The sequence below is a fragment of the Paramisgurnus dabryanus genome, chromosome 6 (assembly GCF_030506205.2).
Source record: "Paramisgurnus dabryanus chromosome 6, PD_genome_1.1, whole genome shotgun sequence".
Classification (NCBI taxonomy): domain Eukaryota; kingdom Metazoa; phylum Chordata; class Actinopteri; order Cypriniformes; family Cobitidae; genus Paramisgurnus; species Paramisgurnus dabryanus.
This window is the reverse complement of record NC_133342.1, coordinates 20,797,145-20,823,646: the sequence shown is the minus strand read 5'-3', so window position 1 is coordinate 20,823,646 and position 26,502 is coordinate 20,797,145. Positions and strand designations below refer to the sequence as shown.

The window sequence follows — 26,502 nt, the reverse complement described above, 5'->3', positions numbered from 1 at the left end:
CAAAGGAAGGAAGCGACATTGCATCGTCCATTTTTTTTTTGTGGTCTGTGGTCACATACTATACTATATGCAAAATATAAAACCGAGTGTCATCAATAAGCAATAATGCTTAAGCCAGGGGTCACCAATCCTGCTCCTGGAGGGCCGGTGTCTTTGCAGAGTTTAGCTCCAACCCTAATCAAACACACCTAAAGCAGCTAATTAATGTGTTTCAGTTGTGTTTGATTAGGGTTGGACCTAAACTCTGCAGAGACACCGGCCCTCCAGGAGCAGGATTGGTGACCCCTGGATCACACTGTTGGGGCTTATTTCTGCGATAATAGCCTGCTGCTTATACATTATCCCTTACATAACTATATGGAGACTGTAAGCAATATTAAATACAAAAAAATGAACTGAAAGACCTCCTGGTATATTTATTTAAAATATTTATAAATTTCTCGTTGTTGTAAGAGTAGATTTATAAAAGCATTCATGACCGTTTCCTTTTTCAAGAATTGGGTTTCTTTAAAACAAATCTGGGGATGTAAAAAAATTGTAAAAGCTATAAAGACGCTCGGGCGCGTTTGACCCCCAAAGCCTGGTTTGTTTGACTAGTGTGATTGCTCTGTTCCGCGCCCGAGCGCGGATTGGTTATTCGCGCCGCGGCCGGGTTGCAGAGGTGGGCCGGAGCGCGGTTCACTTGGGCTCAGGCGCGGAAGGCTGTGGTGTGAGCGCAATCGCGCCTGAGCACGATTCAAAAGGTGAATACGTCAGTTGCGCGACAACTCACCTTCATCTGCCTCCGTAAAAACCTTTTGATGCACGCCGCGGGGTTACGTGAATGTCCGAGCTGCGCACGTGACAGATGAACTAAGCAATATGATGACATGTGAGAGGGCTGTCTGTAATCGCGCACCAAACGACTCTGAATAAAAAACACAGACTTATCTTTACGGTGCGTTCCAGTGTTAAGAGAGAGCCTTACTTCCTGCCTTTTTCAAAACAATCGCATCTTAATGACGAAAGCGCGCCCGGACTCGGATCGATACAAGTACAGTGTGAGTGCGTGCATCTGGGGGAGTAGGGAGGGGTGACATTCGCGCTGGGGCTTGGTTTGGTTTGGTTAGAATAATGTGAGTGCGCCCTTAGCCCCCTTCAGAATCAGTGCCATCATAAACCCCATTCACACAGACCTTTGGTCCCAGAAAATACCCATAAAATTGCCAGACACGCATCTGTGTGAACACAAACTCGTCCCGTTAAACTTCTGGGATCGTTGCCAGAAAGAGGACCTAGTCAGATACACGGATAACCCTCTGTGTGAACAAGAAGCCTAAACAATGCCGCAACGGGCGTGTCGTACAACAAAAGTTATGGTTCAGCTCCTTAAAACGAGAGATAACATGCATGTAAACATTCACCACGAGAAATGTTGCAAACTAGATTGAAGCAGTTATCAGGAAATGATAATTGAGACGCATAAACAATGACGCACGTGCCGTAGTGAGGACGCGCGTGTCATGGCAACATGAAGTTGGTTCACCTCTTTAAAATGAGGGATTTACAACATTCACGACGAGAAATTTCAGCAAACTGGACTGAAGCAGATATCAGGTAAGTTAGCTCGTCACTTACTGCGTTGAAACGGAGATCATTCAGCAGCATAAAAGAATATCGTGTCACATGCTCATTTGAGCTATAATAAACGAAGATGCCCGCGCGTCATCCCAAAAAGATGTATTGTTCAGCTCCTCAAAATGCGGGTTTTAAATGCATATAAACAATCACGATGAGAAATGTCTGAAAACTGTTTTAAAGCAGAGATCAGGGAGCTTGTCAAATATCCACTCAGAAGCTGAGATCATTCACCAGCATTAGAACGGCGCGTCACGCGCTCCTTTATAGTCTTATCATAAACAAAAATGCACGCGAGTGGTTTCTGGAGAGAGAAATAATAAATAATATGCAAACTTCAGACGCTGCATAGAAGAGAGGGCAGGACTTTCAACAGGTCAAGTGTCTTTCTGGGTAATCATGTCAGTGTGAATGAACAAAAAATCTAAGGATTCCGGAAAAATCCAGGATGCCTTTTCCGTGTATTTTACGGAATGTCTTTGTGAAAAGGGCTATAGTGTCTTTGAGCAATCATTTCCCTGACCTTATATGAGCTGTTAAGGTGTGACATATTGCAGGTCTGTGTGTGGTAGGTGTATGTTTACATTTCAACTTTGAAGTGGCTGAATTCTCTCACTCTCACCTCGCCCTAATCTCTCAGTGTTAAGCGTGAGAGAAGACACGTCCATCCACACCGCACACACACATGCAATAATCAAAGCCTTCGACAGGTTTAAGTTTCATTGACGCTGCAAGCAAAACTGTCTGTGTGGTGCACTTCATCATTGCCTTGGCCTCATTCCACCATCCGCTCCGCTGTTTAAAGACTCCGAGCTGTCACAATGGCAAAATACAACACTGTCCCATTGGGCCAAGCACTTCATCAAAATGAAAGCTTCGGCAAACAAGTGTCTTGTGGCTTTAATTTCATTTTGACTGTTGAAAAGGCATTTAGTGTAGAACAAGGATGCCAAGGATTTTCTTTTGTAATGTAAACCATGCGCGCACATTTTTTCTAACAATATAAAATAATAAAATAGTAAAGGCTGAATCTTCAGCTGACAGAAAGAAATTTCTGCCGTTTAACAAGGTGGTCCAGCCAAAATGTGTCAATTCTCACCCACCTTCAATCTTTGATAGACTCCTGGTCCACCCCACACACAGAGCACTCTCTCTCGCTCTCTCAGCCTCTCAGATTCAGACTCATCACCTCCTCACCTGTTTATTTGAACTGCTCTCTTTGTGTGAACTGCAGATTATTAATGATGCTCCTCGGTTGTTTGGGTAGGAGTTTGCTAACACCCCTCAATTTGTTTTTTAAAGATACAAATTTACAACATTTACTTGTTTTTACTTGAATGCACTAAAACTATTTGAAAGATTTTTAGAACATTGTTTATCAGTCCCATCAAAACATTCAGGATTGTTTGGAAAAAAGGGAAAACGGTTTGGATTAGAAACTTAGAAAATAAAAAAAATATAAATGAGTGTTTACAAAGAGTCCTTATTGCAAGGTGTATATATATGCACAACAAGCGATAGAAAAAAGTGTGACAGAAGAAAAAATGCTGAAGTATTTAACTCATTTATCACCATGAAAATGAATGAATCACATCCCGCTTCAGATAAAACAAACTCACTACCTCACTGTTACCCTGTAGGGTAATTATGCTGCACTTTATGTCAGGTTGAATATTTATTGTTCTGTTCAGCTGAAATTCATGCCTCTCTTCCCTCTCCTCGCTAACTGTGTCTACAGGCCTCCAGAGTTGGTGTACCAGTATGGAAACCTCAGTGAAGGAGCCTGCAAACCTGGCTATGCAGCTGCCAAAATGACTGCTATCTATCCAAAGTATGAATTTTTTTTTATGTGTAACCCCCTTCCATACCGTAGTTCAATATTGGCTTATTGCAAGATGTGGTAATGTTTTTACAAAAGATATATCGTATTTCAAAGGTAGGGTAGTTGAAGATGGCATAGACTTTGAGTTGGAAGAAGACAAAGAGGCTTTATCTGCCTTTTTATTTGTATCTATTCATCTTTTTGTCAGACCTGCTTTTGATCTGTCAGGCTCTGCAACATTGTGCTCTCCATCGTCCACTGAATTAGATAAAACTATGAGGGAAGCTTTGTTAAAGTCCTACTGGTTTAATCCTGATTTACCAACCACAGCTTTTCTTCTCCCTGGTGTCTACTATGCGCATATCACTATTTGAGAGACACTATGTCATTTGTTAACTACGAAGCCCCTGAGGCCAATTTCATAATGCCGCTCTTCTGATCTTTTTAAGTCTTTGTTAATTTGTGACCTACCACAGCAAACAGCCACTTCCTCGAGTTTCGCCAGTCTACAATGTGTCTCTTGTAACATTTTTGGAAGTGGACAGTGGTTATGTATTTGCACTGCAGCCAGTGAGGAAGAAGTCTTGTCAAGCAGCCACTGTGTTAATGGCTGAATGAAGTCAACCCTTTCCCTTTGATTAAATCCTCAGTGCGATCCTCTATGATGTCACAGAACACTGAACGACCCTCTATGATGTCACAGGGCTTTGATGAATCTTTCGCTCTTTCCGACAATCCGTATTCCATTGTTCCTTCATCTTTAAAATATTTCTCCTGGTGGCAGTCATTGTTAGCATAAGGCATTTTTCCACTACAGCATGCCCAGCAAGCGATGAACATTATGAGTCACGCTTCGGCTTGTTCATGGATGTTTCTTTCATCACTGTAAAGATTGTTTAGAAATAACTTTTCCTCCAATCAGGCAAGATTATTTTGGAAAGGACTTTAGCAACTATCACACAAATAGCAAAAACAGTATTTATTCAAAGTCTTGAATTACATAAACAAAATCAGATAAAATATAATAATTAAAAAAACAAAAATGTTTTAAAGGAATTTACATGAAGAACGGAAATTACATGTTCACATTGTAGATGTGGCAGTGGTTTTGGTGTGCTTTATTTATCCAGACTCGGCACAAGCACAAAGAGACCCATAAAACAGAGCAGTGACTGGATTGGTGGCCGAGACATTTTAACAGTTACCTCAATTAATGACATGTGTGTTAACCGTGTCTACAATGTGCCTCTAATTAACACGTGATGGATCAAGGTTCTCAGGAAACTGCTACCACATACAACACAAATATTTGAGCATTTTTATTATTAACTACATTTTATATATAAAAAGGAGATCAGGATTCCAGCCTAATGGAATTTTTTTTTCGAAATGTCTGTGCAGAAGAAAGCTAAAGATTTCAGTATGGTATTAATTGGCTGGTTTCACAGACGAGGCTTAGCTTAAGCCAGGATATTAAAGTCACATTTACAAAACTGCCTTAGAAAAAACACTAAAAGTGGGCATCTTGAGACACAACAATGGGTCTCATTCATTAAAGGTGCTCTAAGCGAATTCACGTGTTTTAGGCCATAAAACCTTTTTTGTTTCATACAGTAAACATGTCCTCACTATCTCCTAGCTGCCTGTCCTCTGAACACACTGTAAAAAAACGCGATCTCTGTAGACAGCCCAGGCTTTGCAAACTGCATCAAAAACAAAGTGGTCAAACCTACCACTACGAAACCTAACAAAGTGTTCCAGCCAATAAACGACAAGAAGGATTTGGGAGTGGGCGTTGGGCCCATTCATGACTCGTTCAGAAAGCACGGAAGGGAGGGGGAGGGGAGGAGTTAGCTATGTTTTGTTTGAAAACATTTAAAGCGTCAACAAGAAGTGATGTCTCACATATTCGCTTAGAGAGCCTTTAAGCATACAGATGTTTTCACGAACAAATTGCGATTCATCGAAACTTTTGAATCAAAATGTATTCTAAATGTACGCAAAAGAATCAAGAAAACCTAAAACCACTCGTACGCAATAATCACGTACCCTATAATCAAATAGGATATAATTATAATGTTTATAATAATGTTGATTTACATGATAATATTTTATATAATACAGAATATATATATATATATATATATATATATATATATATATATATATATATATATATATATATATATATATATATATTATACATGATCTATATTATTATATACATTATGATAGCCTACTTATTTTACATATAAAGAAGATGCACATAATGACAAATCTTCATGCTTTACTACTTCCTCACTTTTTAAATTTCTATATGAAAGTGTCTGGTTAATGCCTAATGTAAACATTATGTAAATGTAATGAGTCCAAACATCAATCACTTGATCTCCTGTCTGTTTTTTTTAGATACAGATGTGCGTCTCTGTCATATTAATTAAATGGCCTATTTGTTAACGCATCCAGTACTTCTTCAATGTTACTCTGGTATACACATAACACTGGCTTACTTTAGCGACAGCAAAACTTCCCAAATAAAAAATGCAAAGCAAAACGGAACTTCACCGATAATAAATACGATCATGGATTTCTTTTCGAGCTTTTTTGCTTCTATGACAAACTGCTCAAAACTTTTCCGTGGACTACCGCTGCGCTGGCGGAAAGCCCTTACATGGAGCTGGTTTGGGGGCGTGTTTTATGCAAATTACCAACCTTGTGCACGCAGCCGGTCATGTAGAACACTCCAAATTCAATAACGTAAGAACAAGTATAAGAACAAATCCATGTGCGTACACGCGTGTTGTGAATTAGGCGGAAAGTTTTTGTGAGAAGTTTAAGTGTGCATATAAATACGAAAAACGTACGCAATTATTATTGAATGGGACCTACTGACCCTGACATATTTTAAGATATGTCAGGGCAAGTTATTTTCAGTTAAAACCCCTCAAACATTCATTTAAGTCTGGGACTAGCCTTAAGCCTTGTCTGTAAAACCGGAAAAATATGTGCAAAATATATTTTCGTAAATTCTGAAGTTATTATTGCACTTAACTCTCCCCCCCCAGCGTTTTTTTATAAGTTGCCAGCCAGCATTTTTCATGAGTTTAACAAATGTCTTCAACAAGTTTAATGTCTTCCAGAAAATGTTCTTCTTAAAATATATAAACATACAATATATCAAATGAAAGAAGACCCTCTGCTTTCAGAAAAAGTTTTTTTGTTTCTCTTTTATCACCTCTCAAATATGGGTAGGTTTCTTCAAAAACACCAAATTTTTAGCAATCGATACTTCCAGATTTTATAAGTTGCCTGGTGGATAATAGCGGTATTGCGGAAAGCCGGAAATACTTGTCATTGGCAGGGAAGTGTTTTTTTCTTAATTGACAAGTTAACTCATCAATAATGGGTAAAGAGTTTAAAACATTAAATATATTGCTTAACAGTGACCTTTATATATTATTTATATAAAAGTTTAACGAGTCATTGATTTGTATTTTATGTAGTTTAATTGGGTTACAACTAGGACAAAAATAAAAGAAACATGAAATAAACTTCTTCATATACTGTATATAATATACGAATAGATAAGACCTGTTTTCATGGTGTCAGAAAAATCTGGATTTGAATGGATTTGGGGTTTGCAGCTCTTTGCCTGTTTAAAAAAACCACACCATTCAGTGTGGTTTCAGCCAAGATTTGGGCTAGGGATAAAGTCATGCAGCATGTTTGCGCTCTGGCATTTTATCACTCCCATTAGATATTTCATTTTATTACTTGGATTCCTGCAATATATAGAAAACCACTTAAGGTGAGTTGATTCCAGCATCCCTGTCAGTTCATTCGTTGGTTTACGCCTGGAATCCACTTTGTTTTCAACACCTCCATTCTTTTCCCAAAACTGTTTGTATTGGACTCTTAAATCAAATGTCTTTGGTGAACTCGGGTGGGCGGTTATGAAAATAAGGCCCCCAGTGAGAGATAGCCATGAGGAAATGAACACAATCTGCACAGACCTCCTGTTTAGGACCCCGTTATGACAAGCACACCCCTGTCTGTCTGTGAGCCTAAAGCTTTTGCACCCAGTTATTTATAATGCAAGATGCCAACAACCCACAAGCCACGAGTTAATTAATCACAGTTTTTTTGGCAAGCCCTCGCTTCATCTGCTTTTATCAGGTGGCATATGCAAACATTTGTCCTTTTTGCTTGACACTGTTGGACGTCCCATGACCTTAAGCAATTGGTATGCAAAATTGGCACACTTTTATCAGAGTCATTTAGACAGTTCCCAATAGCAGCCACATTCATTTCCTTGCTTCTTTGCCTCAAATTGCTATTTGACATTTTCTTTAAATTAAACTTTTTTTGCCCTTGTTTTCTTCTGATATTTTGTCTTTGTATATAGATATAGCATAAATTCCCTGTAAGTGCTGGATAAGAGCATCTTTAATAACATAAATCAATAGAAAAAATTTTTTTCTTTGTCATGCACTTTGTAAAATCGCATTTACATTTGCATGTTTGAAGTAACAAATTTTTTTCCCTCATGTGGCACAGGATTTAACCCTATGAATGTATAAGCATGAATAAGCACCCAGATTCCAATATTCTCCAAATATTCGGAATCAAGATTGACAGTGTATATCCAGCCTTAGTTTTTTAATTAGGACCTAGTAAAGGTCATAAACTTTTTTCTTCTCTGCATTGATGAACGAATTGTTGGATAAAAAGAGTTCTGCTTTTTTCGCCCATATGCAGGAGCTGTATTTTAAATGATCCGTAAATTCTCTTTTCTGGCTCATGATTAGTCTTCAGGTTTTTTAGGGGACCTAATTTTTAGCCGCTGGTAACTCTCAACAAGCTCTCCCATTTAGTCACCCCACCAGCCAATCTGCTGCATTTTTCTAACTTAAACTGAAAAGCCCTGAGAAAAAAACTGAAGAAAGAGCTGCAGGATCCCTATGTTTGTAAATGAATAATGACCTTGTTGAGTTGGGAGGGTCATAAAAATAGACATCCATCGTGTGACCACACTTACAGAAGCAGAGGAAAGGCAGCTTTCACAGCGTGTTTGTGGGAAATGATTTTGTCGGACACGTGGGCTTTGTTCAAACAAGCAGCAAAAATCTGATATTAATTTGTTTGTTTATTTATTTTTGCTCAAATTGAATTGGTCATTAGAATTGCTGTGCAGTGTGAACAAAGTGTTCTTCCAAAAATAACTCTTTAAATCAAATAAAAACACCTGAAAGGGTGACATTGCATTGACAAATGTTTTTGTTTGATGATTTCTGAAAGTGTGTGCTCCCTACTCTCACCTTTAATGGACACAGTGTTCCAGATCTTCGAGGTTTCCCTTTTTTATTGCTGTAATTGTTGTAGAAATGCCCTTTAGTAGCAGGCGGAGCAGATAAGAAATGACAGCAAGAATCTACGGGTCAGAGGCACAAGCATTCATCGTTGCGCTTGCGCCTCCAGAAGCTGAACATTTAGGATTAAGATGGGTGTGTGCTGGGAAATGGCCTCCGGGTAGAATATCCCCTGACTCCACTTTAGAAGGGGTGAACGGAGGCCTGGATTCATGATTGATTGGTGCTGGTTCAGCCACACTGTCTTAAGCTTAAACCATAGGTCAGGGCAGAGATGAGGTGAGACCTCTCCCAGACAAAGACCCCTTTAACCTCACCAAGCTCCAAATGTCCAGGAAAAGTGATGTGTTGTCCAGCAATATGTGTTTTGCCTAGACAAACAAGCTGTGCATGTTGACACATTGGTATGGAGTTTACTTTGGTATTGTTGAAAATTTGCAGTCATGTGTTGGTCAAAAAACATTGCAGTTATTAATCTTTAGTTTATTGTATTATCTCATATTTTCATGTTTTTTGCAGGTTTAGTAAGCCAGCTTCCATGTTTCTGGACCGAAACTTCAGGCGGCTTGCAAAAGTTAGCAACTATTTACCTCCATTTGGATTCAAAACACAAGGTATGTTTGCAAAGATGCTTGTACTGTTTGAAATCAGAGGGATTTGAGTTGGCTAGTGGCATATGTATAGCAAATAGCCTCTTTCACACAGTAAATAACCATAAATTTACCAGAATTCATTTACCAGTAAATACAAAAATGTATTTGATATCATTCACACATCAGTACCAAAATACCAGAAAAGTTGATGAGAAAGTGGACGTTACCTCTAAACTGCCGTGCGATCAGGTTGTATTTGTAAACAAAGGCAGGTTATGCCTTCATATGCACGGTCCGTATTTTGTTGTTTTCACTTCTGTGGCAAACTCAGACAGTCCGCATTGCTCGTGACCAAACATCATTGAATTAGGTGAATTTATACAGAACTGAACTGGATTAGAGTCGCAACCTGCATCTTGAACAGCGGTAATGTTTGCACATTAGGGTTCATTATGTGAGAAGGATGTGGGCAATTCAGCAAATAGATGGTAAGCTGTTTTAAAGAGCACCATTGGTCCGATTCACGATTTATCATTTCCTTTGGTGTGTAACGTAATCTCTTTTCTTGGACTACAACAAACACATGGATTGTAGGCAACAGTTTACTTCCTGGGATTGGTGATGTAGACAAGACTGACATTATCATAATTCCTCCCGCTTCGGACTCAGCCTGTAAGTTAACTCCTGTTGGCACTGCATTGAGTTATTCCGGTTAATCACAATGTACAGTTTATCTGGCCAATCAGTGACACGGAGCTTTCCCAAACGATAAATTTAGTACCAAATCAGTGCTTTTTAGGAAGAGAGTGAAATCTGGAGCTACAAAAGTATACGGTATGTGGAAAATAACCCTAAACCATGCGACCACATTATACCAAATACACAAAATAACGTTGTTTTTTAGCAATGAAATGGGTTCCCTTTAAACAACTTTGTTGAAAAATTGTTGACGTTAACTTCAGGTGTGCACACGTAAAAACACGCACGTTTAAAGCAGCGTGCGTGTGCAAACATCCATAATTGGTGCAGGGGTAAACGCGTCATCTGTATCAAAATGTTATGATTGGCCCGAAGCTATCATGTTCTGACGTTGTTCGTTCTATTGTAAATGCCAGTAATCCTTATGCTCCGTTCACACACAGGGGTTACAATAAATTACTGGTAATTTAACAACCTCTCTAACTGCTAAATTGGCAGCACTGATTTACCAGAAAAGTTGTATTCACACATGATCTGTTAAAGGACAAGTTCGGTATTTTAGACTTAAAGCCCTGTTTTCAGATTGTTTATGGTGAAATAGAATGGTTTTGACTGAAATTTCGACATTTTCGGCTGCCCTGAGAATTTTCGCGTGTTTGTGTTTCAGCTCAGACCTCTACAATGGGTTTAATGGTGCACTGGAACAATCCTTCCTAAAATGCATTAAACTTTCGTTTACAAAGACGTGAAACTCACCAAGTGGTCAGGGGTGTTCACTGATATGCTCACACAAAAATCGCTGCAAAAGATGCTTTCCAACAGCTGTTTTAGGATTCGTTGTTAACTTGTGGACCTATTTTCCCAAACGCCTCACACCCGTACATTCTTCCGCTTAGAGCTTGAATAATAAACACTCCAGCCCAGGTGGTGGCGCTAATCCGCCATTGCCAATTGCAAGAATAGAAACAAAGTTCCCGGCGCGGAGTAATACCGTACCTCACAGCACATCTAATACATGTCAATGGAGGTGGTAAAAACTACGATAAAACCTGTTGGAATGCGTCTTTTGGAGCGATTTTTGTGTGAGCATACCAGTGAACACCCCTGACCACTCGGTGAGTTTCACGTCTTTGTAAACGAAAGTTTAATGCATTTTAGGAAGGATTGTTCCAGTGCACCATTAAACCCATTGCAGAGGTCTGAGCTGAAACACAAACACGCGAAAATTCTCAGGGCAGCCGAAAATGTCGAAATTTCAGTCAAAACCAGTCAAGTGCTGAAGCGTTTCTTTTTTAATATGACATCATATTTACGTGGACAAGCACCACCGATTTGGATTATGGATGTGCAAGACTAGTCGACTAAACGGTACTACTAGTTGACACCTAAATCGACTACACGGAAAATACAAATATTCTTTTGTTCAAATTACTGTCATTTTTAGTTTAGATTTAAAAAACAATTTTAAAGTAACACATTAAAGTAAAATATTTGAAATCTATAATAAATTATTTTAAAAAGTGTATCTGCATGGAAAGAAATAATTTTACCTTACACTCTAAAAAAACAAACGGTGCTATATAGCACCAAAACTGTTGCTTTGGATTGTAACCATAGAAGAACCATTTTTAGTGCCATATAGCACCGGTGAAGCACCTGTGTAGCACCTGTGTAGAACCATGTAGGGGCCATATAGCACCACATATGGTTCTACAAAGCACTATATGGTTCTACACAGGTGCTTCACTGGTGCTTCACCGGTGCTATATGGTACTAAAAATGGTTCTTCTATGATTTCGAGCAAAGAACCACTTTTGGTGCTATATAGCACCGTTTGTTTTTAGAGTGTAGATCTCGTGTGCGTTTTCATTTACGGGGGCTCAGAAATTACAATTGGAAAGACAAGCAAGGTGTGGAGTATGAAAACGAAAAAGTTTGATGTAAGCTGTGTAGGGCCTTACAATCCGTTTTTCCATTAAATTTTTGTTTTAAATTGAAGAAATATAAAATCGCATATAAACCGATCTCAGCAGTCACCCACAAGTTCTATCCATTATCACGCTATCCATTTTGATTTTGCTATGGTGCCCAACAAGGATTTTGACAACCCAGGCTACAGCCTAAATGAGTATATTTACACGTTGAAAAGTGTGAAAGTCAGGTCCTTATAGTATATTGGAGTTAAACCTGCTGAAGCATGGTGTTCTGTCTGTTTCCCGGCATTTTATTTAATGATTAATGAAACCCTGGAAAACAACTGCCATTTGTATAACTTCTAATGGATTAAAAAAGTATTTAATGCAAAATTAGCCACATTCAATGAGATTCCGCACTATACAGTATTCTATTTTTTTCAGTAAACATTTTAATGCCTGGATTCTGTGATTGCGCCCTTATTTTCCAATCATACAATCATACAAGCCATGTCATGCCAAACTGGCATAGCCTGTAAGCTAATATTTACACTGGAGCCATAATCAGCAAAAGCACTTACAGTAGCTGTTAGCAGAAGAGATCATATAGCAGCCTGAAGCAAGTAAAGTCTATCACGTCATTTACTTCAGCTCTTCCTCGCTTTGCCCACTTGCTCTATATAAATAACTGAGCTATTGAGAGAACTGAGACATGGTGTTGAATTTATTAACATTTTATATTTTATTTTAATCATATTACAGGATACCCATAGGTCATGGAATTTTTGGAATATAATTGTATTATAAAATGTCTTTTCTAGACATTGAAAGTCAGGGGATTATATATTTTTTGTCCAAGTCATGGAATATCAGGGATTTTTGTTTGTTGCTTTAAATTTTCCTTTCCATTTATCAAAATGTGATCCGCTTGTTAACTTTTGACGCAAGAAATACAATTTCTGGGTCCAAGCATCTGCTGACTACAGTTTAAGCAACCGTTTATTGGCACTGTTTATTCATTTGACGCTTTTAAGGGACTTTTTTATAATCTTACAATATACACTACACTGTAAAAAATTAGCTGTAATTATGCAGCTGGTTGTTAGTAACTTGCTGTAGAAGATAAAGACTGAAAATGTTTCATGTTCATTTAACTTTGAACAAACTGTTGCCAGAAATACTGTAATATTTACAGTGTACATTATCCAGGCTCACAGCATCCCGGACATAGGTCATGGAAATTTAGCTTTTTAGGGCCAGATTTACTAAACAGGGCAAATTTGCGTGAGCGCGCTATCTACTACGCAGTCTACTTAGAGCAGCGCAAATTAGTTCAGGGTCGCAAATAACAGGCATCGCAGCTGAGTTCAGCACAACAGGCATCGCAGCTGAAAATTCGGCGTGTGTAATCCCAGCTAATGAAGCCATAGTACACTGAAAAGAACTGGAGGTTTTAGGTATACAATAAGTTTTGAAACATCTGGTATTGTGTGACTTCTCCTAATGACAAATAAAAATAACACAGCTTGTCAAACAATATTTTTTATAATGTATTTCTCTGGCATTTCAAATAAACAGTCACATGTTAAAACAATCCTCTGCATTGTATCACGCCTTCTCTGCTCTCTGTGATGCCTCTTCTTTTAGCAATAATTGCAGCCATTTCAAGCGCAAAGTAATTTAAGACATGCTTTTTTTTGGCATTAATTAATGGCGCAAATACGCGCAAACATTAATAAATCATTCTGTGTGAATCATTTAAATCTCCTCCCAAAAATGTTGCTTCTAGAAATGCATATGCAAAAAGGTCAGTTGCAAATATAACTAGAACACAAAACTTTTTTATGCACTAAAGATCCACTGCGTGTTAGGAATCGACCGATATGGATTTTTCAGTGCCGATGCCGATAACGATTTTTGTTTCATCAGCCTTAACTGATGACGGATACAGGCTGCCAATTTTCTTTGGAGCCGATACTGCTTTTGCTCACTCAATTTACATCATAAAAATGACACGATGATGCCAAATGTTACAAGTCTCAATTTTAAAAAAGTAACATTTATTGAACTTAAAAAAACTGTATTTAACAAATAGTATAAACAGGTGAGGGTGCAACGGAACCATCTTTCGATATTGTCATGGAAAGGTTGTTCTTTTTAGTCACATGACCTGCAATCGCTTGCAGCTTCCAGCACTCTGTCTGTAAATAATGCCAGAAAAAATCAGCGAACACGGCAGCCACGTATCGGCCGATGCCGATACACATAAAACTCGCAAATATGGAATTTACTAAAGATGTGCAGTAGTGATAGACCGATATGTGAACACCAGCTAAACCAGCACCATCCCATCATTGTGTTTTGGTGCTGGTATGCTGGTGACCACCAGCATAGACCAGCATAATCCCATGCTGGTTTGATGTTGTTTTTTTCAGCAGGGCTTTGCATTGACTTTGTATGTAAGCTACTTGTGCAAATAGTTGAACTCTCGTCTGGTATGAACCCACAGTTAGAGTGGGAACCCTAATCCTAGTGGTAGCATGTTCCTTGATGTTGTCAATTTTATGGAGAGAGAAAGCTTTATCGAGTCTAAATAGCTAATACCAGGGCGAAAATTATCACATTAAGTTTGGAGCTGCGCATCAGATCATGTTAAACAATCTTAAACAACACAAGTGCACTGCATTACATTTATTTATCTGCAAAAATGGTGTTATGGCTGTTTATTAATAAATTAATGGATCACATACACAACGCATGTTAAACACGCAGGTTTTTGGACTGACTTTGGGGGCATTTTATTTTTTAGACTAGTCTTTTATGATTTTTTTTGTTTAAAATGCTTTTAAATTGGTCGCAGCGCACATCCCTAAATTGGATGGGACCCTCATATTACATATGCAAGTGAAAAATGTTGGGATTCACTTCCGCATTAGTCACTTTCAAACTTGTGTTGCAATGTGTTATGTTGCAACATATTATGTAAAGTTGGCAGTGATGTTTAGTGCGTATCCATAGATGTTTTTCTGTGCTGTTAAGGTTACATTATTTAGTTAGCTTTACGTGCTAAATAAACATTATAAAGAGAATAGGACCTTAAGAAAATATGCTTTTGGCTATGTCTGATAAAGCAACGGTTTCTTGAAACCAATGGCTTGTTAATGTAATCCACCATTGTTTGCTCATCTGATCAAGTTTTTCCCTCATCTGAAAAAGATGATTACATCTTATATTTCACCACATTGTCAAATGTTCCAGCATTTGAGGGCAACGGGCACATAAGGGTACCTTGAATGTAACCTTTGTGTTCGGTGAACTGCTGCCGTGTCCACACACATGAAGACTTTCAAAAGAATAGGTCCCATGTTTACATTACACCTGGTTTCTGTTTTCTGCATGAATCGTGAGCATGGCGTGACACCGCTTTTAACTTTATTCATTTGGGATAGGTGATACGTGTGGTTCTTGAATAGAACGTGACAAAGGTTATGGAGTCATAGGGCAGGAAAGGCATAAAAATAGACATCTTATTTTTCACTTCCAATTTGGACACAAGCGATCCATGTGGCCACCTACGACTTTAAGATTTTGCACTTGATTACGCCCCCCTCAGTTAAAAACATTCACTTGAAAGCTGATTGCTGATTGCACGGTGGTGTCGAGGGTAGGGTAATCCCAAAATCCTTTTAAGATGGGTGAAAGAAATACGACGAAGGTGAATAAACCATTAAGAATGTTTTGACTGTAGGTTTGGCCTTTTAAGTGTCTTACAGTATTAAGTAACCTTTTAAGTGTCTCCAGTGACTCAGAATGAAGTGTCATTTTCAACTACTTTGACTCATTGGCCAAGTAATATTCACAAAAGTGTTATGTGTAGCTATAGTTTTCGAGTATGTTTGACTAGTTTTTAAACAAAATACTTTCACAGCAAACATTAAATGAAGAAAATGTGTCATTATCTGGCACGTAGGAGCTTTGCTCTCAAAAGTTTCTGTGACGGCAGCATCTAGTACATTTGCTCTTCGTGTTCTCGGCGCTTGTATCGTACCCAACCTTTTTCGCTATATTTCACAACCCGGTGTCCCTTGCCAAAACAGTGTATGTAGAAGGTGAGGGTCCTGTTTGTTTAAACTGCCAGGACTGATACTTGGATGAAATGTTTATCCCATTATAATAAAACAATTAGAACCTGTTGCTCTTCCCGTTTCTTTGAGAAACCTGCTCTTAATTTTTTTCGTTTGCATTCCGACCTTATTCCAAGTGTGGTCCCTCTGCTGTTTATGCAGTCAGTGGTGATGCTTGATGCGAGCTGTCAACACTTTGTCCAAACAATGACAGCTGCTCCCTTATGCCTTTTAATCATTAAGGTTACAGTTTATAGTTAATACTTCACACAACAGGAATTCAAGCTCTCACAATGGCTTTCGCACTATATCGAAAGCCTCGTTCTGTAGGGAGAATCAGTTTAAGGTTCTCACACATGTAGTGTTGTAATTGCTACCATTCTTTTTAAATCCTACTAAACCACAGGACACTGGTACATCCTAGTATGTTTGCCTCTCAATAACATAACATCTATGACAATAACCAAAAGATAATCTCACGCGTAAGTCTTTGTTGTCAGAAATGGTAATTGTAGTCATTAGGGTGGATGCTTTCAAACCACCGGATAAGGAAAAATGTTAGAATTATATACAGATGTAGATTTGGCGCCTTACAAGTACTGCAAAGTATCTAATAGACCTCCCAAAGTGTTTCTTTACACATTATACTTATTGAAATTAAAGTTAATTAGGGCATATTGGGAAAGTGGGTCAACCCTCCAACATGCATGTGCTTTTTGACCCTGCAGTTTTCTTATCAATAATGGTTTTTCTATCTTTGGCCTTTTATAGTCTGAATAGGGATGTGTGGAGGAATTAATGGGTTGCAGTTATACTTAGTATAACCTAGTATACCTTACTAGGAAGTCTGGTGTTCTCGGTGATATCAGACAATAGAATGCATGGCTATTGTAAATGCCTATGAAGGCATTAGAGGAATGATCGCTATGGCCAAACATTTCTGTAAATTTACATCACAAGGTAATGCTTTGAGTGTTGGAGTGCATTAAATTAAAGTCTAAGTCACAGGAATTTTTTGCTTGTTTACAAATGACATTCCGCTTTTACAGATTGTTTTTCCTAAATAGCAACAATCTATTTCAGTTGCTAATAAAACTTGCAGGAGTCTCCGCGTGAATAACAAAACTTGTTTCTAATCTGTTATTAGACCACCAGTAGTGTACATAATTGATTTAATAACTCATTACTGTTTTGTTGTCTTTTATCTTTTTTTCTACAGAAAGAATCATAGATGATATTTTAACTGTCACAAAGAATTATGGACTGGCAGAGTTTGATGGGTAAGACTTTATAATTTAACTCTATAACTAATTCACTTAAAACCTGTATAGCATTTCTAGGAGTGATAAAGCAATGGGGCAGTTAAAGCTTTCTCTATTATGTAAATTAGAGATTTTGTCCTAACAATCTGATGAACTGAGGACTGTACTAACCTGGCAGTAACAAACTAGACAAGAAACATGTTATGTAACTTCTTGTCAGTGTCTTTGGCATTATGCTGAATAGCCCCACCTACAGTTAAATCTCCAGTTCAAAATTCTGTTCTATATGGTTTTCCATGGTATATGTTGCACAGGTGCACCATTGAATTGGCTGATGACATTTATCTGCAGGTTTTTTATTATTAATTTTAAACTGTCAGCATGAAAAGGCCAATAAAACAAAGCAATCGTATAGTTTATTCATTAGATTACTGAAGTTTATAGTTCACTTTAGTGGAGGGAAAAGTAGTTATAGTAATATAATAGTATAAATTTAAAGCGATAGTTGGCCAAAAATGAAAATAACCCCATGATTTACTCACCCTCAAGCAATCGGAGTTGCATATGTCCATCCTTTTTCATACAAACACATATTCAGATATTTTTGAATGTCTTTTCATTCTTTTTAAAGATGAAAATAGGGTCTTGTTTCTTCAAGTGCAAAAATGGTTCACTTTTTATGCAAATATGTAAAGCAGCGTCACTAAATATTAAAAAAGAAAAACTCAACCAACTTCAATTTCCAATGTTTTGTAATAAATTGGGCTGGAAAGCAATAAAAATATTTTGGGGCGGCTTTCCGGGCAAGGATTATTTTAAACCAGTACTAAGCCTTAGATTATTTAGGAAATATAACTAGTTTTAACAAACATGCCTTGCCAAAAGCATTACCTGTGTGCATTTTGAGGCAAAACAAAGGGCAGTGATGTTTTTTAAGATTTTAAGGAGACAGCTCTTACATCTTACAAGGGATAGTTAGACCAAAAATGATATTAAACCCATGATTTACTCACCCCCAAGTCGTACGAGATGCATATTTTTCAGACGAACACATTTTCAGTCAGTCCAAAAAATGTGCATCCATCCTTTACAAAATAAATCAAAACGGCTCCACAAGGATAAACAAAGGTCTTCTAAGGGTAATCTGCACTGTTTTGTTGTAGAAATATACATTTTTAAAACGTTATAAGTGAAAATAACTAGCTTCCGGTACTGCCGTCATCTTAGACTCCTCTGTATTCAGGAGAGAATATTAGCATAGTGTATGCACTTTTCTTAGTGACGTATGACAAATTCGAAGGGCGGGGGCACAGAGCAGCCAATGTTTATTTAATATTAGAAACCGGCGGCATCAGATTTATACTGTCAATTTAAGAGTTCATGGATAGATCCAGTTTACTGCATGCATTTTATTTCTCCACTGATTGCATTCATACGGTAAATATATTGAAAATGTATTTTCATTATTATTATTGGATTGTATTATCATTACTAATATGTGACTTAATCTAGAAAACTTTAAAGGCGATTTTCTTTATATTTAGACTTTAGATATTTTTTTGCACCCTCAGATTCCAGATTTATAAATTGTTGTATCTCGAGCAGATATTGCCCTATTTTGTATTGACCATGCATCAATGGAAAACTTATTTATTCAGCCTTCCCAACATTTGGATCGCATAAATAACCTCTAAAGCAGGGGTATCAAACCTTTTTGTGAGCAATGGATAAAACAATCTGGAGGGCTACTTTTTGGATATAGTCTCAAAACTTTTTTGTTTAACTTGTTGATTTTATTTTATTTTACTTGATGTTTTATCATTGTTTAAACATACATAAAAGAAGCCAAGCTAATATCAAAAATATGAAACAAATAAATATCAAAATTAAGGCTATTAATAGAATGAGCTTGTTGGAGAACACTGCTCTAAAGGTTGTGTATGTTGTATGTAGTTGATATATATAAGAATAGTTGATATATATATAATGTATATAATAAATATGTGTGATTGTTTTGAAGTAATGACTTATGTTTGTATTCTTTACAGTTTGAGTTGTAAAAGATGTGTGATAGTAGGTAATGGTGGTATCCTCAGCAACAAGTCTTTGGGCTCTCGCATCGACGAATATGACGTTGTGGTGAGGTGAGTTTCCAGTCAGCTGTGCTGTCAGTGTGCTGACTTTAATGCTCAAATCAGTTACACAAACACATCTCTAGTGACTTCACCTTAAAAAACATGGATATACCGTGGAGAAATGTAGACGTGTGCTTTTCATATGTTTATTCTCTAGACTCAACGAGGCACCAGTGAATGGTTACACCAGAGATGTAGGTTCGAAGACCACCCTGAGGATTACCTACCCTGAGGGGGCCATCCAGAAGCCAGAGCGCTATGAGAAAGACTCTCTCTTTGTCTTCTCTGCTTTTAAACCCCTTGACTTTAAATGGCTAAGGCAGATGGTCTTCAAAAAGGACCTGGTAAGACTCAGTTCAGTAGTATGTTAATATACAGTCTTGTATATTAAGTTACTATTATGTATTTATTAACTTTGCTTGAAATGTCTCTCTTTATTCATTTGAGGTTCTTTATTGTCTGACATTTTTACCTTGTATTTTGAGTTTAATTCCTCACATGCATTTAGATTGCTCATTTAAGCAGTTTTATTCAGTTTAAAACGATTTTGATTAAGAAAACTAGTTAAGGAAATTGTCTTTATTGTTCAGTGCGTCTCATATTTGGCAAATGGCAAAACCATCGCCTTTCAGGTTTGACTGACACTCAGCGAATTAGCATCTTAATCAGGAGGGTCGGCCCGGCTGAATGAGCTCTCTCTTATCTCACGCTGGTTTTAATGACTCCGCTTCCAACCCATTTCTTATCACTCATAAAAGCAAGCATAAGCAATCCATTCTCCTCTGGACTCGCTCGGCTACTCAAGGACAGGTTTTTTACTTTTCCAAAGGCATTGGTCATCATGTAAGTTTTTTTCAAAAATCTTTCTTTTGGAGTATGGTTGCAGCACACTTGATTGTTTTCCGATATTGTCACGTGGGAATCTGGTGGGACTCCGCGTTGGAATTTTGTACAGGGTGACATTTGTCAGTGTGCAAGAAACTCGGCAAAGGAAGAAAAAATAGTGAGCTATTTGATTTCCCCCTCCTCCCCCTGGTCTCTGAAAAGGGCCAGATTTGTCTGAACGTCTGATCATAACAAGCTGGACAGTGAAAAGTGCTCAGATAATTGATCTGCCCTCTGGCTTCTGATACATTGGCTTTGATCTTATGGAAAGAAGTATTTCCTTGACCAAATGAGGGGTCAAAAAAGCTCCAATGTGTCTGCCATAATGTTAGAAACGGCATATTTAGAGGACGAAGACTGATGAAAGCTCGATTTGGGTAACAAAATTGCTTGCTTTTTCAAGTATAGGTTGAACCAAAAAGAAGGACGTCCATGCCATTCTGGATTCGAAATGGGTGGGTCCCCAGATGTTGTTTTGTTGCCCAAGTTAAAGTTTTTTTAGATGTTAAAACAGCAATATTCATTTATTTTACTTAGCAAACATAGCTTTTACTGGTATTTAAATTTTTTACTTTGTGCATATTAATGGGGCATGGTGGGATACATCTAGGGACCAGAGACTTGGGGTTTCAAATTGGATTATTAAGCAACCACCCAGAACACCTTAACAACCACATAGCAGGGCTGAGACGTGCGCCCACAAATACCATAGCATCGTGTCTGGAGGTTTTGTATAGGCAAGCATCGATTGCATATTATTCCGAAAATGTAAAAATCTAGTTCACGATTATTTTTCTTCCAGCCGGAGACAGCCACAGCTGTAAAAGATGTTTATATTCGGTCAGTCTTCAACGTGACCTCCCGTGTATGTATTAAGTTGTAAGAGTATCATGTTTAAAGTGACTTTTAAACTGATTGTCACTTGACAAATGAAGCCTATCAGTGTTGTGAATTCTTACGGATGAAAAATGGCATGAATTTCTATTCTTCACTCCGGAGCGACGTTGGTCTCGCACATTCCCTCATTCCCTTCCCAAACAGTTTAACTTATGATGTGTTTATTTTTAACTGGCAAGTAAAAGGGATGGTATTTTTGGGCCGATGAAAATTTGACTAAGCATTTATCTAGCGTGCGTCCTCTTTACCTACCACAGATGTTTCTTTTAATAATTTGAGTAATCTCAAAACAATAACACGCATTCATCACAATGGTTAATCACACGTAATCTCATCAAACGCTGTTTCCCTAACAACAGTATACAATTCATCTCATGTTTGAAAACAAATGCATTCCTGCGCTCCGCTTCCAAGTCTCAAGACGTATCTATGAAAATATTGAAAATCCTGTTGAGTGACTTGCAGTGAAGTTTGCCGCTGATTGCCAAATGTTTAAATGCTCATCTTTAATAGCAAAAACCTGGTAGGGAAAATACTCTGTGCAAGTAGTGACAGCAGCCACTGAGCTTCATTGTGTTGCAATGTCTTTCATTCCTCTAACCTGAGCAGAGATGAACGCATAAAGGCATGTGTGGCTGTGTAGGCAGTTAGCTTTAGAAAGGCATGTCGTTTTAGACTTCAGTGTAATCCTCTGATAGCACTAACTCTTCATTTTCTTAATCTCAAAGAGTTGGACTGATGTAACTTTTAGCAGTATCTGCCTGCTGCTTTGAAGTGTTTTTCTCTCCGCTGCTCTTTTGTACAGTGTGGATACCCGCTGATGGAAAGTATGCAAGTCTTTTCAGTTCATCTCATATATTGAAAGAACAGTGTGTGGATGCTTACGCAATGCTGAAGATACTTTATATGGGGTGTTCACTTGAATTATCTCACGTTCTTGTATAGGGTCATCGCAGCTTTCTTTTTAATGCTTTCGGCTCATGTTAAGGCTTTCGATTGACCTGCTGCATTTATGCATTTCGCAGATTTTTTTATCCAAAGTGACTTCCAGGGCATTGAAGTTTATTAGTAGTGTGTTTCTGTGGGAATCGAACCCATGATCTTGCCGTTGATAGTACTAATTGAGCTGCTTCACTTTGGTTTTGTTAAGAAGCTAAATTAATGTCTTTATTTTTTTTTTTGGGTTCAAAACATTTGTGTTGTGCTGTTGATAACACAAGTAAACACATTGTTTTCAATGTTTAACCATTCACCTGGCACAGCCCTTTTTGAGTGGGGGGGTGAAAAGTTGATGTTCCCTTTCAAATTAAAGGCGCTCTATGCATTTTCGGCGTTTTTGTCAAACAGCGACCCCTAGAGTCGCTGGAGAATACCTGCAACTGTCGTAATTTCCCACCCCCACTCTGTACACCTCCGAAGATAATGACCAGGTAATGTTTCAAAATTTCATACAAATATTAGGCTACTGCATAGTCTACTAAACTACTGATGATGGTAATAGGATAATTAGACGTTTATTCCAAGTGTAGAGTAGGCATATAATAATAAAGTAGCCTACCATGTTTGCTGGCTTATAACGTTTTTACATGATTGCAGCTAAATCACTCTTCTTCTTCAATCGTTCTTTTATTGTAATGCAAACATTACAAAATGCCATGATGTAGGGCTGTGACGGTTAGGATATTTTCTCACCGCGGTGAAGCATAAAAAAAATCATGTGGTTATGCGGTTAACCGCACAACAGTAACCTCCAAAGCCCAAAAGCACAACCCCCCACCCCCGCAAAGCATCCGAAACGTCTTCTTATTTATTATTAAAACAACAAATTATATTAGCAATAACAACATAAAATAATATTTATTTCCATAGGTATAATATATATATATATATATATATATATATATATATATATATATATATAGCAATACATAAATATATATTTTTATATATAATATATATAATAATTATATAATTTTTTGTCATCGTTTATAACCCATTTTGTACAATACATTTCATACAATAGCAACCTGAAAAAAAACTAGAAAGAACATGCCGAGCCTAACATTGTTTCTTGTAAGCAAAACCTTGATTCCAATTTCTTTAAACATTTTTAGAGTGTTTTTCGGGTAACACTCCGTGGATATAACGCACTCCTCCAAACGCAACGGGTTGAACGTTAAATAATTTATTGCACAATAAAATGGGTTACAAACAATGACAAAAACTGTTCCATAATTCATATTAAACTCAAAAGAAACGAAAATAAATACTATTTCATGTTACTATAGTTAATATGTTTAATTATAATTTTTCAAAGCAGATACGAAACGAAATAACGTATTGCATCATCCCGTAAATAACTGCGCAAAACTTATGGATACTCCAATCAATGCTTTAAATTACTGCTGTCCATTTACATAATCAAGAAGATATTAAAACTTTTTTGATCCCGAGCTGGAGAAATTAGTTTACAGCATTAACGGGTCACGCGGTCAGTAAGCCCTCACCTGCCTGACTGATGTCACTATGGTACTTTGCTCCTCTCGAAAAAGTCTTGGAGATTTCCAACTGTCGTTGCTGGGCTGAATTTTTATGCTTTACTAAAGGTATGTTTGGTGCTCCCAAGTCCGACAAACGCCACATGATAGTTAATCATCAAAAGATGTGATTTTAGATAGTGGCATTTCCTCACTACGATAGTCAGACATATAGGTCTACAGCCGACCGCGCTAGCCTTCATAACTATAGTTGGCATGTTTGACCATTATAGTTTTAAATAATTATGCTATTATTATCAGTACCAACGCGCATTTCGTGCTGCCCGGTGACATTCTTGCACCTGAATAATGTAATGCGCGTGGCTGTGAGATTTCCTTGCACTTGAGATTTTGTTATTCGCGCAGTGAGTGAGTTCCATGGCATGCAATAAATATCAGAGCACCTGGGCATGACGCGCTTAAATTAATGGCTTCATGTTTAAGAAGATTGCGCCCGTGACAGTAGGCTATTGTGTGTATTTAAGTACTGAAACTAAGTAATTAAATAACAATTATAAGACATGCGCACATAATAAACCCCTATATGTGTTTAATGCACCGTCCCTCCCCCTTGTGCGGAAAGCAGTTTTTTCTCTAGAACCCTTGAACACAGGATGGAAGACAGTAAATTATGATTAACAATGACTTTTGTGTATAGTTCATATCATACACCATATGACTTCTGTAACTTTCACCAGCAAAATAAAGAAAATATAAAAAAGTGCGGTGATGACGATGATGAACTCAGCACCGCGGTTGGCATCTCATTACTGCGGTGATGCGGTGACGCGGTTATCGTCACAGCCCTACCATGATGTGTACGTTGCTTTATTTCATAACATTGGCTGTTATAATGTCACTATACATGATTATTGCTATTTATCATTATAGTTTGCAAATTGTTCATGTTTACACTATTTATAACCTCTAGGCTTATTTATGTCCTGATAATTATGTGAGATATTGACAACTGTTGTCCTGATAATCGCATGAATACAAGCAAGCGCAACAACATACAACTGACCGCAAACAAGTTTACAAATAGGAGATTTACTTACTAGTCCATCAACAAGATCACCAGATCAGCATCCCTGTTGCATCCAGTGCTTTCTTTAAGCTCACGCCAACGAGTGAAAGCCTGACCGAGTGGGACTCTTGTCCGGTTCCTCACGCGGTCAGATTCTCTTTTCCCTTTCCTATTCTCTTCCGAACGCGCTTTCTTAACTTTTAAGTCGTTGAGCATCACGTCTCAAATTTGCACGTGCAGTTGTTGTTATAGGCTTGATTGACTTCTTGCAGTGCTGCAAGAACCGACAGCCGGATGACGTCAAAGTGCCATCTCGGATCATTCTCGAGGTACTTTGACCTCATCCGGCGGTCGGTTCTTGCAGCGCCGCACGAAGTCGAACAAGCCTAACGTATGTGACATCGTTGCCGTTAAGCAAGTCATGATTCTCGCGAGATTTATCAGGGGCGCTTCTCTCAAGCTTGCATTGCTGGTTTTTCTAGCGCCGTCCTCCCTGAGCTTCAACAGGAGGATGATTCGCCAACAATATATAGTTTGTCGTGATAGATGAACATTTACATGAAAAATATTAAGATAAATTAGGGTGTCCCGCTTGCGGGACAGTGCCAGTTAACGGGTTGAATATCTATTGTATAGCGCCAATCCAGACACCGCAAGTCTAAAGGGACATGAAATTCCTGAGGTGAAAATCCATAGTATAGCTATGGCAACATTGCTATATATTTGTCAAAACTGCCAGAATTGAAAAAATGTTTTTCTTTAGGCAGGCAATGTTAGAAGGTAATTCACACCAGTCTCATGTTAACACACATGTTTACGTCTCATGGCTCTACTTTCAGAATGGTTTATTTTAATGTTTATTGTGGTGCAATGCATTGCCCCGTCGTACATGCATTATTTTAAACACTTTTGCCTGTTTTTGTAAACTGAAAGATGAGACAAAACTATTTCTGTGGTCATCAAGCCAAACCTGTTTTGTACCCAGTAGGTTTCTTTAACACACTTCAGATTTGTTCAGGCATCAGTAGAAACATGTCACAATTTTCTCACTTCAGCATATTTGAGATATTTTAAAAGCGATTAATGCCTCAGAGCTAATCGAAATAAAACGAGATTGATGTAGCTGTCCTATAAGATAAGAGTGAACTAAATTAACAAGTCCTGGAGGTTGCGTGGGGCACGCAGATCCCACGATAATTATTTTCATTCAGACTACCATTTACCAGGTAATCCTCCACCTTCTGTCTGAACGTATTTACCCATCACTTCCTTTTACAATACGTCCTAATCCCTTATTATTTCAGCCTTACTTGGTGAGACCGAGGCAAGAATGTGTCACTTATTAGACACTCCTTCAGGGTTCGGGATTCATGCAGCTCCTGTTTTTATTGTAGATACTTTCCATGTGGCAGCATGTTAAATAGCGCATGTTGTGTTTTGTGGTTTCTCTGTATTAGCTTTATTTTTATGCCAAAATGCATACTGTTGAGTGCATGACTATATCTCTGTTGATGCCTGCGGAGAGCGTGCCTTTGTTTACTTCACAAATCTCCAATAAAGTGACTCAGTTCAAACTGTACAAGATGTGGCACCTGACCAAAAAAGAAATACGTTTTCTGACA

At 37.9% G+C, this 26,502-nt stretch overlaps 1 protein-coding gene across 5 annotated transcripts in view; it reads left to right on the top strand.

The window, feature by feature from the left end:
• st3gal3b (ST3 beta-galactoside alpha-2,3-sialyltransferase 3b) overlaps positions 1-26,502 on the top strand; it is a 70,961-nt gene that overhangs the window by 26,025 nt on the left and 18,434 nt on the right. For all 5 annotated transcript variants that reach the window (XM_065276005.2, XM_065276003.2, XM_065276006.2 and 2 more), the window contains 5 exons: positions 3,356-3,448; positions 9,328-9,422; positions 17,357-17,417; positions 19,448-19,543; positions 19,692-19,878. In XM_065276005.2, the coding sequence (XP_065132077.1) occupies positions 3,356-3,448; positions 9,328-9,422; positions 17,357-17,417; positions 19,448-19,543; positions 19,692-19,878 (532 nt within the window). The remainder of the gene's footprint in view (positions 1-3,355; positions 3,449-9,327; positions 9,423-17,356; positions 17,418-19,447; positions 19,544-19,691; positions 19,879-26,502) is intronic.